The sequence below is a fragment of the Lithobates pipiens genome, unplaced genomic scaffold, assembly GCF_037356315.1.
Source record: "Lithobates pipiens isolate NorthernLeopardFrog02 unplaced genomic scaffold, aLitPip1_a1.2 Scaffold_30, whole genome shotgun sequence".
Taxonomy (NCBI): domain Eukaryota; kingdom Metazoa; phylum Chordata; class Amphibia; order Anura; family Ranidae; genus Lithobates; species Lithobates pipiens.
In genome coordinates, this window is record NW_027507791.1 from 53,686,506 (window position 1) to 53,703,283 (window position 16,778).

At 41.8% G+C, this 16,778-nt stretch overlaps 1 protein-coding gene across 1 annotated transcript in view; it reads right to left on the minus strand.

Moving 5' to 3' along the window:
* Window positions 1-795: 795 nt before the first annotated feature.
* CTSS (cathepsin S) overlaps window positions 796-16,778 on the minus strand; it is a 43,435-nt gene continuing 27,452 nt past the window's right edge. The window contains exons 4-8 of the mRNA XM_077464230.1: window positions 15,735-15,890; window positions 7,770-7,994; window positions 7,515-7,677; window positions 7,096-7,198; window positions 796-1,039 (exon numbers count right to left, since the gene is read on the minus strand). Of these exons, the coding sequence (XP_077320356.1) occupies window positions 940-1,039; window positions 7,096-7,198; window positions 7,515-7,677; window positions 7,770-7,994; window positions 15,735-15,890 (747 nt within the window). The 3' untranslated portion in view covers window positions 796-939. The remainder of the gene's footprint in view (window positions 1,040-7,095; window positions 7,199-7,514; window positions 7,678-7,769; window positions 7,995-15,734; window positions 15,891-16,778) is intronic.

Below are 16,778 nucleotides of genomic sequence, written 5' to 3' on the forward strand. Positions count from 1 at the left end.
GGCATTTTTAGCCCCGACCCCCAAATAAATCGGTTTTAGCAAGGCCTAAAAAATATTTTAAGGGTTACTCTGGTGTAAAAAGTTTGATAAAGACTGATCTACACCATTAAAGAGCCTGTAGACTGATATACACCAGTGAAGAGCCTGTAGACTGATATACACCAGTGAAGAGCCTGTAGACTAATCTACACCATTGAAGAGCCTGTGGACGGACCTACCCCTTTGAAGACCCAGTAGACTGATCTACACCATTGAAGAACTAGTAGACTAATCTACGCCATTGAAGAACCAGTAGACTGATCTACACCATTGAAGAACTAGTAGACAAATCTACGCCATTGAAGAACCAGTAGACTGATCTAAACCATTGAAGAACTAGTAGACTAATCTACACCATTGAAGAAAAAGTAGACTGATCTACACCATTGAAGAACTAGTAGACTGATCTAAACCATTGAAGAACTAGTAGACTGATCTTCACCATTGAAGAGCTAGTAGACCGATCTACACCACTGATGAGCCAGTAGACTAATCTACACCATTAAAGAGCCAGTAGACTGGACTATACCATTGAAGAGCTACTAGACCTGTCAGATGCTAAATGACAGGTTATGATAGCTAATCAATAATAAAGAATAGCCACTGACAGAAAATCACAGGCGATTTTAAAAAGATATTATAAATTAAGATATATCCATGATCTGCAGAGAGACCAGAGATAATTTGAGGTTTGTTTGTGGACATTTTATACCAGCTAATATATACCTTCTCAGTATGTTTGAAATAAGTCAATAGTCAAGTTTATTGTATTTATTCCAGTGGATACAGAAAGTCTTGACATTATTTCTGTATGGGTTGGCCACAATCAAAAAGAGTGTTGTACAAAGGCCGCATTCGCTGTATAAAGAGTTTTATTATCGTGCTTTATTTCCATTGTTTTCACATTTCTGGATAAGATGTATAGCTGGCCACTCCACACATATTTCCCTTGTTCCTTGCAATTCGGACATATCCGTTATCTCCGTAATTTTCCCCCCAGCTGAATGAGGGAAAAAAAAAGACAAAATGAGTACTTGCACTTTTGTAGGTCTTCTATACACAATTTACAGTCTGTTTAATTTATAATCTTAAGTAATTAACAAGGATACATAAGGGGGTGTTCTGCCCATGTTCATAGGGCATGAAAACCTTCCTATGTCAGGACAGGCAGTGACATTGTCATACTGTCATTTTTACTAGATAATTCTTATAGGAATAAACATGATTCGCTGTTCTCATCTTTACTACAAAAGCAGACCCTAGTAAACCACTGATCCAGTTATACAGCATTGTGAACACTTGTATCGTTACAATAAAGCAGGAGTCTCCAAACTTTTCGGTACAAGGGCTGCATTGTATATTTTAAAAATAATTGTGAGCCAAAAGAAATCCCCTTAGGGGTCCCCCTTACATCTGGATCCCTATCAGAGTCCCACTTTACATTTGGGACCCTATTGGAGTCACAGAGTGGCACTCCCCATCAGAGTTGCACCTTGCATCAGGGTCCCCTTACTTTAGAGATGCCCCTTACATTAGGGTCTTCATCAGAGCCTCCTTTACATGAGAGTCTGTCTTAGGTGTCCCCCCTTATATCAGGGTCCTTATCCGAATCCCCTTACATCAGGGTCCCCATCAGTGTGCCCCCCTTACATTAGGGTCTCTCCTTACATCAGATGCGGAGACCATAGGCAGCCTCTGCTGACCTTAACCCTCAACCAGTGCACACTGACCCTAGCTGTGGGCCAGACTAAAAGTTGTAGTGGGACATAGTTTGGAGACCTTTGCTATAAACCATTATAATCATTATGCCAAAATAGAGGTATGAGTGGTACACATGTGCACATAAATAGAAACCATGTGGTATATCAAAGTTCTCTGAAAAATAAGGTTATACTCCAATCAATAAAAATACCAGCACTCTAATATACAGTATCTCACAAAAGTGAGTACACCCCTCACATTTTGTAAATATTTTATTATATCTTTTCATGTGACAAGACTGAAGAAATTACACTTTGCCACAATGTAAACTGATGAGTGTACAGCCTGTATAACAGTATAAATTTGCTGCTCCCTCAAAATAACTCAACACACAGCCATTAATGTCTAAACTGCTTGAAAAAGTTCAAATTGGGCACAAATTGACAATATTTTGTGAGGCCACCATTATTTTCCAGCACTGCCTTAACCCTCTTGGGCATGGAGTTCACCAGAGCTTCACAGGTTGCCACTCCACTCCTCCATGACGACATCACCGAGCTGGTGGATGTTAGAGACCTTGTGCTCCTCTACCTTCCGTTTAAGGATGCCCCACAGATGCTCAATAGGGTTTAGGTCTGGATACATGCTTGGCCAGTCCATCACCTTTACCATCACCTTTACCCTCAGCTTCTTTAGCAAGGCAATGCTTGTCTTGGAGGGGTGTTTCGGCCCAATCTCCGAAGGGAGAGGAGCATGCTCTGCTTCAGTTTGTCACAGTACATGTTGGCATTCATGGTTCCCTCAATGAACTGTAGCTACCCAGTGCCGGCAGCACTCATGTAGCCCCAGACCATGACACTCCCACCACCATGCTTGACTGTAGGCAAGACACACTCGCCTTTGTACTCCACACCTGGTTGCCGCCATACACGCTTGACACCATGTTATGTAGAGCAACAATTATTTTTTTCAGATCCTCAGGGAGTTCTTTCCCATGAGGTGCCATGTTGAACTTCCAGTGACCAGTATGAGAGAGTGAGAGCGATAACACCAATTTTAACACACCTGTTCCCAATTCACACCTGAGACCTAACACTAACTAGTGGCATGACACCAGGGAGGGAAAATGGCACTGTTATACAAGCTGTACACTTACCACTTTACATTGTAGCAAAGTGTAATTTCTTCAGTGTTGTCACATGAAAAGATATAATAAAATATTTACAAAAATGTGAGGGGTGTACTCACTTCTGTGAGATACTGTATATCACAAGATTAAATAATGGGACAGCAGCATCTGAAAGAGCTACACCTATCCAGCACGACTGAAGACCTCCCATATGCATACTCAGTTCTTTCTTTACTAAGTAAACATGTATGTTAGCAATAGCAGACGACCAAACCTGTTCTACAACATTCGGCAGGGCAAGGGCAACATTCGGCAGGGCAACATTCAGCAGGGCAAGGCAGGGCAAAAGGGGCAACTGCCCTGGGCCCCATCATTGTAATGGGGCCAAAAGCAGCTGCCACATACTTGCCAACTATCCCAGTTTAGATTCCCTTATCCCTTGAAGTTTTAGTCCTGTGCTGTGTCCCGGTATCTCATTGTAAACTTCTGCTGCTGCTTCAAAGGCTCTGACCTATTGCCATATACAGATGACTCACCTGCAGACCTTGTGTTTACATGTAAATAATCTGCATTGGTATGTAAATAGTCATAGCATTAATATGTAAATAGTCCTGGACCATGGCATTGATATGTAAATAGAGTCAGTATTCATATGTTTATCATGTCCCCCTGAGGTCACATCCACCATCACTTCTGCTGAATGCTGCCCACTGGAGAGTTAAAGGAGCATGCTGGAAAGTCCTGCCTACAACTGTGGTCATTAAGCATAACATCAGCCTGTTCTGCAAAAGTAAGCAAATTGGTGGTGGAACCCTTCTTCAAAATAACATGGTGCCACAGCACCCTGAATTTTGGTGCGTGTGAATGCGCAGGCAGGCAGTGAGGAGATGATGTGCTGTAACCTTTAGCAACCAATCAGTGAGCAGTAATGCTGTGCACTAACCTCTTGCAACCAATCAGTGAGCAGTAATAATTTGCAGTAACCTCTAACAACCAATTAATGAGTGGTATAGATGTTCAGTAACCTCTAGAAATCAATCAATGAGCAGTAATAATGTGCAGTAACCTCTAACAACCAATTAGTGAGTGGTATAGATGTTCAGTAACCTCTAGCAAACAATCAGTGAGCAGTAATACTGTACAGTAATCTCTAGCAACCAATCAACAAGCAGAAGTCATGTGCTGTAACCTCTAGAAAATAACAGTGAGCCATAATGTGTGCTGTAACCTCCTAGCCACCAGTCAGTGAGCGCTAATGATACACTGTAACCTCTGGCAACCAATCGCAATCACTCCCTGATCTGAATCAGTAAACTGATTTTGAGTCTAGCTGCTATTTATTGTATGTCTCAAAGCATGTGGAGAGCGAAATTGCATGAAGGAGGGGGCCCAAGAAAATATTTGCCCAGGGTCCAGTCAATATTAAAGACGGCTCTGACATTCGGTATTATTATGCTGGTATATCACATGCAGATTTTCCTATATCATGTGACCTATGTTGTCCCAGGTTTTAAAACCAAACATCATTGTCTGGTTTCCACATTATCTGATGCTTTTTAGATCTTGATAAAGTTGTAATGTTTTCTGATAAAACATTAAACAAAAATATAATGTTGATATTAGCCGTATTTTGTGTTACATTATTTATGATAAAAGGTAGTAGCAAGTTACTAAGTTGCACACAGGTATTCATTTACTGCGAGAAATTCCCAATGACTTTACAGCTGTTCACAACGATAAAGAAAAATAATTATTGTATGCTTTTATATTTTTTTGATTATGTGCTTATATCTGTTCTGAATATAATAGGTTAATTTGGTAGGTTAATGTTTGAACAGATGGCTGCTTTGTGGATTCAGAATTCATGGAATTTCTTGTTGTACAACATGGTGACAGTCCCCTTATTCTACAGTTAGGTATTTGGAAGATCGTAGGTTGGTCAAGCTAAAAAGATGTTCCTGAGATAGCAGAAATGAATGTCACTTGTGATTAAATTAGAACTGAAAGTAAAGTGAGGGAGTCCTATGTTTCCTATGTTTTCACCAGGGGCACCAGAAATATTGATTGGAACATTTACCCCTCTATTTCTGTTCTGGTGACAACTCAAAATTTGGGATTTTCTTTTACTTTCACTCTTGTTTATGAGCCCTCATGCACACTAGGCATTTGCTTTTCTCTTGTAAATGGCAGAACCTTTGTCACAAGAAAAGCTGCTTAAAAAAAAAAACACGCCAAAGGCAGGCCATAGATGGTGCAAATGTATTTTCAACCCGTGGTTGCAAGAAAGAAATTTGCACGATTCTACCATCAACACAGACAGTGCCGACAGGGGAACCCGTCCTGCCGAGACATTGTATTCTCCTAGCAGAGGGACAGTGCGTGGTGGGGGAAGCCGTCCCCGCTGGGAGAAGAGAGTGATTATTGATAGCAGCTATAACAGCTGCTAGCGATAATCGCAAGTAAATACGGCATGCTGGTTGTACCCAAGTTGATCAATCAAATTGGTACAGTCAGCCTGCCCAATACACAGTTCGAATCTCGGCCAGTTCAGCAGGAAGCAAGGTTCGACCATCTATGGCTGTCCTAAAACTGTATACTGTGCATGCCTATAGGCATTTTTTTAGACACATTTGGGTGTGTCAGGCATTTGAGTGGTAATGAATTCCATTGGCCAGAATATCAATTTAACAGTGGGGCGCTCAGTGCTCACCGTAGACAGCGGTGCCTGTCTTTTGGCAAATATCTCCTAAACCGTGTAGGTTTAGGAGATATTTCTTGGGCCCACAGGTAAGCCTTAATCTAGGCTTACCTGTAGGTCAAAGTGGTTTGTAAGGGTTTACAACCACTTTAAGGGCCCATTGACATATACATGTCACATATCCCAGGAGGCACAGCACTTTATTCAGAAAGGAGGAGGGGGGCGTGCTTAGTGTTTTATCATCAGGAGACGCCCTGGCTGAATCAGGAAGAGGGCTCTTGATGATGCCACAATCAACATGGTGGCGCAGGATCGAGAGGTGTCAGAATACAAGAGGATCTCAGCAGGACAATGCTGGATCCTCTGGGTGGGTAATAGAAATGTGCTGCACAGACCACCCAGTAAGTGGTGGGTGGGGGGATAAGTTGAACATTTGCTTTAAAGCGTAACTACACTTTTGTTGAGGAAAAAAACCTTTCTCCTTGGGTGATCTATGTACACTGCAAGAATATTTATTTTTAATTAATTATAACAAGCTTTGTTCTTTTGTTGCAGATTCCTATCTTTTGTTATTCTGAAGAAATCCATGTGTGTTTGTATGTGCCTCTGTGCTTAGTGGGTCTAGTGGGAGTGGTTTCATAATTATCAATCAGCTGTGGCAGTTGCCGGGTACTAATGAGGAAATCTGCTGGGCCTGCATCTCTTTAGACGTGTCCCTATTGCAAATGTCTGACCAAAAATGACATTTTTATTGCAGGGGATGCCTGAAATCTGACTTGTATCTTAGGCAGACTTCTGGGAAAATTCACCCAATCACACAAGCAGGAAATGACGTTCAAGGGGAGTGGTCAGTACACATTCTGTGTACAGAACAACTTCATGTAGCCATATTGCATTGCATTTACAGAAAATTACAACGGCTGCAGAATAAAAAGGAAAGGTAATTTTTAATACCATTCAATTACAATATGACTTATATCACAATTGTATATGCTATATTATTGTTCATTATTTGCTATTCCATTGTCCCCCCCATAAAAGTGGAGTTACCCTTACTCCAAAGACATGCTGGTAGGTTAATTGGCTTCTGTCCAAAATTGACCCTAATATGTGAATGTGAGTTGGGGACCTTGGATTGTGGGCTCCTTGAGGGTAGGGACCAATCTGAGTGTGCAATGTATGTGTGGAGTGCTGCGTAAATTGACGGCGCTATATGGGTACTTTAAATAAAAATAATAGATGAGCATCTTAATGAGACACAATGTACAGGGATAGGGACAATTGTAGTCACTCACTCAGGGTGAACTGGATGGACTGGTGTCTTTTTTTCAACCTTACTAACTATGTTACTATGTAACCCTTTAAGGTAATCTTATCAGTGATACATTTTATAGTGTTTAGGGCCCATTGACACCACTGAGTCGCACCACCAGTGTACAATGTGAGACATAGTGCCAGTGCCTGATGCTGGTGCATTTACAAAAAAACAAAGACAAATTAGAAACAAATAATGAAAAAGCAGTCTTACCTATTTTTTATCAGCCAAAAGTCCTTTCCTCCAAGGTTTCCATACCCTACAGCAAGAACGCCATGGTTCACATCTTGAGTGCAAGATGAATCATCATAGACACCTGTGGAGAACACGCTTTTCAATAAAGTTTGTCCATACAAGATTAAAGAAGTTTTCTACTTTCCTATTCTACCCGAAAAATTAAAATAATCTTCACACTTTAGCAATAATGCAGTATTTTGGTCTGTGGGTTGCTTTTACAAGTTTGAAATAAACTTTTTAGCTGCATTTTATGATGTAGACAATAAGGGTCTGTCCACATTCTGAGAGCACCGACAGTGAAGAATGATGGCTGCCGGAGGAGCAAGGAATAAGTTGAGAGCCTTTGCAAGAGTTACTTTTACTACGACATGGAATTGAGCTTAGGGAAAACTTACCACTTTTATACAGGTAAAAGGAAGCATGTTTTGCATCAATTGCTACTGATATTGGTCCAACAGTACCAAGGGCTTGTTTCAGATTTTCCTCACCAGGAGTTACTTCCTGATACTTCAAGCATGTGGCAGCCTTGCCAGATGGGTTATAGATACACTGTCCATCCTTAACAGAAAAAAAATATCCAGTAAGTAGATGTTTCGCATACCCAAAATGGTCAGCGACAGCCTTGTTATGTTCATTAAGGACCTACTTACCGTGGCGTGATAAGGATATGCTGTATCAGAATCGATTCCCTGGTTATCAATCACATACTGAAAAGCTTCGGTCATGAAACCACCATTGCAGCCATGGTTTCCATATTTAGTAGAACAATCGACAAGGTTCTGAGGACTGAGGGAGACCAGCTGTCCTGTCTTCAGCTTCAGTTGCCCCTCCAAAGCACCAACAGCGCTAAATGCCCAGCAGGATCCACAGGAGCCCTACAACAAAGGTAGCAATATCAATATCAATACTATAACTGGTAATATCAATTTACAGAAGAATTGGGCAGCCACCTAAATTGTAGATCCGATTTATTCCACATGGCTCCACATCATAGATTTTCATTTACTTTTTATTTTTTATAAAATCTTTTTTATTGAGTTTTTCATAGGCATACAGACTGCCCCATGCGGGCCAAACATTACCCACACAGGGGCACATTCCTGCTGCGTCAACAGGCCACAGCAAGGCACATCCTATAACAAACAACAATCTACCTCTGAGGCAGCAACATGCCTCAACATAGCAGAGCAACACAACTTAACCATATCTATCTAAACCCCGATATGGGGAGAGGTTAGCTCAGGAGATTCTGTGCACAAACGTAAAATTACAGGATAATATGACATGAGTATTTGGGTCAGTCTATCCGCATACTAACATCACATTGTTAACCTAGGGGTTGTCTACTGCAGCAGTTGCCGTAGTGTCATCGTCTAACCAGCAGGACCACACCTTCTCAAATTTTTGCGGGCAACCCCTGCCTGAGTAGGTGGCTTTATAAAGGGGCAAACTGGCGTTCACCAGGTTTTTCCGGAACTTGAGGGAGGGGGGGGGGGGGTCGATTGTTTCCAGTGCATAGCGTTGGCCTTGCGCGCATAATACAATAACAGGGACATGAGTATCTTCCTAGCTCTAAGGATCGGCAGTTGTTCCACAAGCCCCAGCAGACAATATTTAGGATCATAAGGGATACTAGTCTAAGTAATCTGAACTATCGCCCGGAGCACCTCCCTCCAATAATGTACATAGATTTTCATATTTGCTTATTAATATATTAAGAGGGAAAAAAAATGGTTTCAGTTTTAGAACAGATCAATCTGCAATTTGGGAATTCCTTTGAAGCCCAATGAGACTCTAATACTGTCCATATAAACTATGATAGATTATTAAAGATTCAACCAATTCAAACACTTCACCTGATATCAACACAAAAAAAAAAATGATTTGGTCAAATTAAATTGCCTTTTCTGTCAATTGCTACTTTTTAATTAAATTTAAGCTGCCCATACACATTGTAAATTTCCAGCAATTTTAACAACTTTTGATCAATTGAAAATTGTAATCTTGAGTGTTTGAATATGGAGATGAGCAGTTTTCGAACAAGGCCTTGATAGAAAGAAAATCTGATTGCTTTAAAAGACAAGCAGCCATTTTTTTCTGATTTCAATCTCTTTTTTTTTTCATTAACCTATATTAGAGTTGTCAAATTATAGCTCAGTTTAATCAATTGAATTCAGCTGGACAATCAAATTTGCGGGTGGTCGACAGTTTGGCTAAACTCTAAGCCCTTGTACACACGGTCGGACATTCAGATGGAAAATGTCCGATCGGACCGTGTTGTCGGATAATCCGACCGTGTGTGGGCTCCATCGGACTGTTTCCGTCATGAAATATCCGACAGACCAAGTTTTCCAGCTTGGCTATAAAATTTTCCGACAACATGATCCGATCGGACTTTGTCCGATCATGTGTAGAGAATTCCGATCGGACAAAGTGCCACGCATGCTCAGATCAAATTCCTACACCAAAGCTATTGGCTACTAGCGTGAACGTAGTCCCATCGTAACAAAATAACGTCACCACGTTCTGAACGATCGGATTTTCCGACAACTTTGTCCGACCGTGTGTATGCAACAGTTTCGGACAAGATTTGGTTGTCGGAATGTCCGACCGCGTGTACAAGGGCTAAAGCAACCACTGTTGATCACAGGTTTGATTTCCCAGTTAATTGAAAGAGGTGTATATTGCCTGAAATTTGTATATGAACACTTTTAAGGATATTATTCTTTTTCAAGGACAGTCTAATTTATTACTATTATTATTATAGTTATTTATATGCTGCCAACAATTGTTACGCAGTGGACTTCATATTGTACATTCATTCCTTCAAGGAGTCTACAATGTTATATTCAACAGTTGTATTAATATGGTATTGTTGGCATAATAAGTGACTAAAATCAAGGATATTATGTATCTTCCCTAGTACTAGATGCTGTTGGACCACTGTGCAGCACCATTCATGGCAAGCATACCAACTGTAATGTTACTATGGTATTGATTTACTGAAGGCAAATACATCATTTTGCAAGGGAATTTTCCCTTAGCTTAGTGAATGAGAAACCCTTTTTTTTTTTTTTCTCTGCACATTATTGGGTATTCTTTGCAAAATGAACCACCACCATGCTTCCCAGGCTCCACTGTCCACCTGCAGACCTGGGACATGCATGGTGGGTGAGACAGATAGTAGAAGAAGAAGACCAATAAACATCCAATCAGATCTCTCCTGGCTGTAAAGAACATCACTTTCTGGTGGCCAGGGAAGAAGCTGATGGAGCGTGATCTGCACTCCATTAGCTTCAATGGAGGACAAGTGAGACATCAGGGGTCTGAAAAACTTCTGATGCTCATTAAAGAGAACCTGTCACAAAAAGGGGACTTTTTGTCCCCTATGTTATAAAAAATTGAGTTACAGTGGAAAAAAAATTGTCAAAAAACAAACTTAATCCAAGTACTTAAACCCCCCCCCCCCCCCAAAAAAAAATGTTGAGCCCACCTCACCCTTATGTACATCAACCCACTTGTGCTGCACACGTTACATATAACTGAGCGCACCAGACTGAGAACAATAATTCTAGGGCCAATATTCACAGTTAACTGTAAATTGATGACCTGTAGGTGCTTTGAAACCATCATATATGGAAAATTTAGGGTACTGAAATTCAACGTCATTTTGTGGGCCTGTACAAATTTAAGACTTGATATGTTGAGTATATATTTATTTGGCACAACCTCATCCATTATATTTTACTCAAAATTGGGCAACACGTTGAGTTCATTTGCTCTAAAACAAACTTTAGTGTATTTATACTAAAAATTTGCGCAAATATCATGTGACCTAAAAAAAAAATTAAATCTACCTCTATTTTATTCTGCAGGGTGTCTCCTTTCAGAAAACATATACTATAGTATAGAATAAAATAGAGGTAGCTTACATTTTTTTTTTGGGGGGGGGGGGGGGTTTAACTAATGCTCAGACCTAAAATAAATGTTTTTAAAGCTGTAAGGAAAAAACACAAAAAAGGCTCTGGTATCGAGAGGGTTAGGGATAGTTAAGGGCTAAGGTTACAGTATAATAGGACTTCTAAACAGGTTGATAGAAGCCATAAAAATAGAATTAGATAAGAGTTGTATGTAATGTTTACAGCGTCAGTGAAACCAAAGGTTTCATTTTACACAGAAACAGAAACAGGATAAAATCTAATATGAAAATGAACATTAAGCCTGGAGCATACCTATAGCTTTGTGTATTATTTCAGAACCCACTAGTATCAAGATTACATGTGTTAGAATTTATTTTTGTAAGTAGCAATAGGGGGGATCTGTCAAAGCACTTAAAAAAAAATGTAAATCCTTGATTTTATTTTTATTTGAAAGGGGGCCCTTTCAGTCTTTAAAATTGTGTCACTAAGGCTCCTTTCACACTGGGGCAGTGCGGGCGTCGGCGGTAAAGCGGCGCTATTTTTAGTGCCGTTTTGCCGCTTTGCCGGCGGTATAGCCACGCTGCCCCATTGATTTCAATGGGTAGGAGCGGTTTAGGAGCGGTGAATACTCCGCTCCTTCACCGCTCCAAAGATGCGGTTAGCAGGATTTTTTGCCAGCGCACCGCTCCAGTGTGAAAGCCCTCCGGCTTTCACACTGGAGTAAAAGGGGCCAGTTTTGTTCAGGCGCTACACAGGTGCTATTTTTTTGCGCTGTAGCGCCTGAAAAAAGGCCCCTTTCACACTGGGGCGGTGCTGGCGTCGGCTTTACCGTCGCTTTAACCCCCACTAGTGGCCAAAAAAGGGTTAAAACCACCCGCAAAGTGACGCTGCAGCGGCGCTTTTCCTGGCGGTATAGCCGCGCTGCCACATTGATTTCAATGGGTAGGAGCAGTTTAGGAGAGGTGAATACACCGCTCCTTCACCACTCCAAAGATGTGGCTAGCAGGACTTTTTTCACCGTCCTGCCAGCCCACCGCTCCAGTGTGAAAGCCCTCCGGCCTAAGGCCCCTTTCACACTGGGGTGGTGCGGGCGTCGGCGGTAAAGCGGCACTATTTTTAGCACCACTTTACCGTCGTTTTATCGGCAGTATGCGACCAACAGCGGGGCGGTTTTATAGGTTTTAAAAAGGGTTAAAACCGACCACAAAGCGACGCTGCAGCGTCGAGTTTAGAGTTGTCAAATTATAGTTCAGTTTAATCAATTTAATTCATTCAATCAAATTTGCAGGGAGTGGACGGTTTGGCTAAACTCTAAAGCAACCATTGTTGCTCACAGGTTTGATTTCCAGTTAATTGAAAGAGGTGTAAATTGCCTGAAATTTGTATATGGATGCTTTTAAGGATATTATTCTTTTTCAAGGACAGTCTAATTTATTACTATTATTATTATTATTATTATTATAGGTATTTATATGCTGCTAAGATGCGGCTAGCAGGACTTTTTTCACCGTTCTGCCAGCGCACCGCTCCAGTGTGAAAGCCCTCCGGCCTAAGGCCCCTTTCACACTGGGGTGGTTCAGGCGTCGGCGGTAAAGCGGCACTATTTTTAGCACCACTTTACCGTCGTTTTAGCGGCGGTATGCAACCAACAGCGGGGAGGTTTTATAGGTTTTAAAAAGGGTTAAAACCGAACACAAAGCGACGCTGCAGCGGCGCTTTTCCCGGCGGTATAGCCGCACTGCGCCATTGATTTCAATGGGTAGGAGCGGTGAATACACCGCTCCTTCACTGCTCCAAAGATGTGGCTAGCAAGACTTTTTTCACCATCCTGCCAGCGCACCGCTCCAGTGTGAAAGCCCTCCGACTTTCACACTGGAGTGAAAGGGGCCGTTTTTTTGCAGGCGCTACAAAGGCACTATTTTTATCGCTGTAGCGCCTGAAAACCGCCTCGGTGTGAAAGGGGCCTAAGGCTATGCCTCTAGAGCAGCCTTCATCAAACTTATGAGCCTAGAGGAACCCTTGATATCATATTTAGGTGTCCAGGGAACCCATGCTAAGAAAAGGAAGGAATGAGTGCCAAATATAAGAACACCTAAAGAAATGGTGCCTACGTCCTATCAGATAGAGAAAGAAATTTGGTTTTGAGGCTATTTGGACTTTTATGGTACTGGCTATACATAACCAGATTATATAGAAAAGTATTTTATTACATAAATCTTTAAAATATACAAAACATCTAAAATTATAGAAAAAGAAACAATTTGAGCATCAAAAAAGTATTCAATATATAGATGGGACATAGTTTGTTTGACTATTATCCCTTGCTGGTAAACCCATCTATAACTTTATAGAGCAAATTTGCAAGATATATTCTTTTGGTCTATAATTTTTGATGTTTTGTATATTTTAAATATTTGTGTAATAAAATACTTTTATATATAATCTGGTTATGTATAGCCTTTGTACCGTACCATGAAAGTCCAAATAGCCTCAAAACCAATTTTTTCCCATGCTAAGACTAATTCATTGGTGGTCAATGAGAAAAATGCCCCTTGCAATGGTGGTCAGTGGGTAGAATACCCCCTGTGCCATGGTGGTCAGAATACCCCCCTATACAGACAGCTAAAACCATTACTGGTGTCGTCATGCAGTGGCATTGGACCCGGAACTATGCAGTCACCATCAGATAGGAGGTCAGTAAGCCACAGGTCAAGGAACTCCTAGCAACCTTTGGAGGAACCCTAAGGCCCCTTTCACATTGGGGCGCTTTGCAGGCGCTACAGCGCTAAAAATAGTGCCTGCAAAGCCCCTTGAAACAGCCACTGCTGCCTCTCCATTGTGAAAGCCCGAGGACGCTTGCAGGTCGGTCAAAAAAGACCCGCAAGCCGCATCTTTGGAGCGCTGTAGGAGCACTGCTAAAGTGCCCCTTCCCGTAGAAAACAATGGGGCAGTGCTGCAAACCCACTGGCAAAGCGTTTTAACCCTTTTTTGGATGCTAGCGGGGGTTAAAACTGCCCCATTAGCGGCCACATAGCACCACTAAAATGAAGGTAAAGCGCCACTAAATATACCGCCTCTTTACCGCCAGCGCCCGCAAAGCCCCAGTGTGAAAGTAGCCTAAGATTTCATAGAACCCTGGCTGAGAATGGTTGCAGTAGTGCAAGCCCAATATTTATTTTTGTTAATACATTTGTTCTCTATGTCAAGGGCCAGTGGTACCTTAAATCGGAGTTCCAGGCTTTTGTCCGAGACGCGCTGTGCTTTCTTAGAGGACAGGCAATCTTCTGGGACCTGTGACATGTCCCAGAAGATTGCCTAGATGTAGGACATGCCAAGGGGAAGAGGAGGAGTCACCTAGGCGGGTGAGAAGTGGAAGAAGGAAGTGGGACAGGAAGTCCCTCTCTAAAGTAGGCACCGCTCCCCCCTCCCAAAAAAAATGGCATGCCAAATGTGGCATGTAAGGGGGCAAGGAGTGCTTAAAGCGATGGTTCCACTTTTGGGTGGAACTTCACTTTAAGGTCCTTGGCGCTGAAAGCCATTGTGAATTGCTGGTTTCTGTTTTATCCCCTACGCTAAAGCAACCCTCTTAAACTGGTCATACACTAGTAGAATGTCTTCTAAAAGAAGGTTTTAAGAACGTTTGTGCAACTTTCTTATCATTAGTGGGGTCAAATTGAAGTTTGCTTTTGACGGTAATGTCAAGAAAAAAGAGCTGGAAATTTCTTTACGAACAAATACATTTAACAGTGAATGTGTTTTAAATGCAAGAAATTATAGTCACTCCAAAAGTAAATGTTAAGAAAAAACTTTTTTTGAATTACTTTTGAACAACATTAGTCATATCAGAATGAGAATATTCGTATGAACGTTTGTTCGAAAATCTGCTAATGTATAGCCAGTTTAGGGTTTAACCCTTCACTATGTATTTGCTACTGTATGTATCTGTTGGGTATTGCAGTCAGTATACTGATTGAAGGCTAAGCCATGTAGGGATTGGATATTTTTCTATTTATCAAGAAAGTCTAATGAATTTGCATTGAGCAGGGCCATGTGGCCATTGAGACCAATTGAGGTAGCTCCCCTCAGGCAGGACTCACACGGAGGGGGCCTTCTTAATCCGCAGTGTGTAAAGTCATGTAGTTGAAGACCATGATCTGTTAGACTTTAGTTGACCTCTGACACTTCTGCTAAAGTGCTCCAAAAAAGTTAATGAAGCTAAATGAGGAGGATATTGAATAGTTTCATATCATTTTTTTTTTTTTACCATAGATGCCAACTGTCCCAGATTTTTGGGACAGTTCCGCATTTAGATGCTCTGTCCTGATGATTCTATGTCCTGGGCTGCACCCCAAGATCACAGCATCACCCTTAATTTATTCGCTGAGCTTGTGTAGTAACTCAGAAAAAGGGTAATAACTAAGGAAATTGTACCCCCGAGTGGGCAATTCCTGTATATTTAGGGGAGGGGGCATCCAGAAAGTTGGAGCGATCTTGGCAGGTCTGGCCAGAAGGTGGGTATGACCTGTTTGGGAAGGTCCAGATGGTAGGAATGTTAATTGTGGGCCATGGGTGGGCGTGACAGTATCCCAGGGACTGCGACAAATACTGGATGTTGTCAAGTATGTTTTACTGCTTTTTGTGTGGTTTTACTGAACATATTTATTGATATCAGTAATACTCATTGATCTGTCTTACCTGATTTTTGACATTTGTGACACATCCCTTATCCCTCCAATCTATAGCGTCCGGCACCATAAAGCGGTCTGTAACATTCCACGAGTTACCTGTCTTCTTCATATCACGGGGAGGTAGTACAAGTCCAGTTAGCTGGGCCTCCACTTCTTCGCTAGTCTGAATAAAAAGAGATATAATTACTGGTATTTGGTAAAGTATATGTGAACCCTCACCTTGTAAAACAACCCATTCTTTTTAAAATAGAAATGCAAAGTAAAACATTTATGTATACTTATAAAAAACATGATAAATTCCTTTTTTTTTTTATAAGTGATCACATACACTCTGTTCTTAGCTGCATTAGGGGAGGGGAAACCGCAGTACACTGGTCTTCACACTGAACGGCTGTGCAGGGGGATGGTGTCAGGACTGGTGAGTTTATGGGAGGAGAACAGGATCATACAAGTACATGGTACAGCAGGCACATATTAGGATTATGAAATGGTAGGTTTACATACTCTTAAAATAAAACTAGTAGAAACCAAAGATATAGACAGCTGAAAATTCTGACTTTTGCTGTAAAGTTAAGTTAAACTGGTCCTGCCTCCGGAGGCAATCTATTGGTCCTATGATGGGATAGGCAAGTCAAGGACCTATAGGGAAGCTCATGAGAAAGGAGAGGGTAGTGCCAAGCTAAATATTTATAATTTTTTTTTAAAAAAAACACCTAAGGCCCCTTTCACACTAACGTCCCGTTCAGGCCCGCCTGTCAGTTGTTCAGGCGGACCTGAACGGGTGCTCCATAGAGCTCTATGGAGTGTCGGATGTCAGCGGTGACATGTCCGCTGACATCCGACCCGCTCCGATCCGAAAAAGTGTGACGGAGGAAAAAGCTATTTTTCCATCCGTCTGCGGATCGGATCGGATGACGACGGGCACTGCGGTCCGTCGTCATCCGATCTCCCATAGGGGAGAGCGGCGCTGTGACAGGTCCGTCCCTGCACAGTGTGCGGAGACAGACCTGTCATCTCCCTGCTCAGCGGGGATCGGCGGAGTGATCCCCGC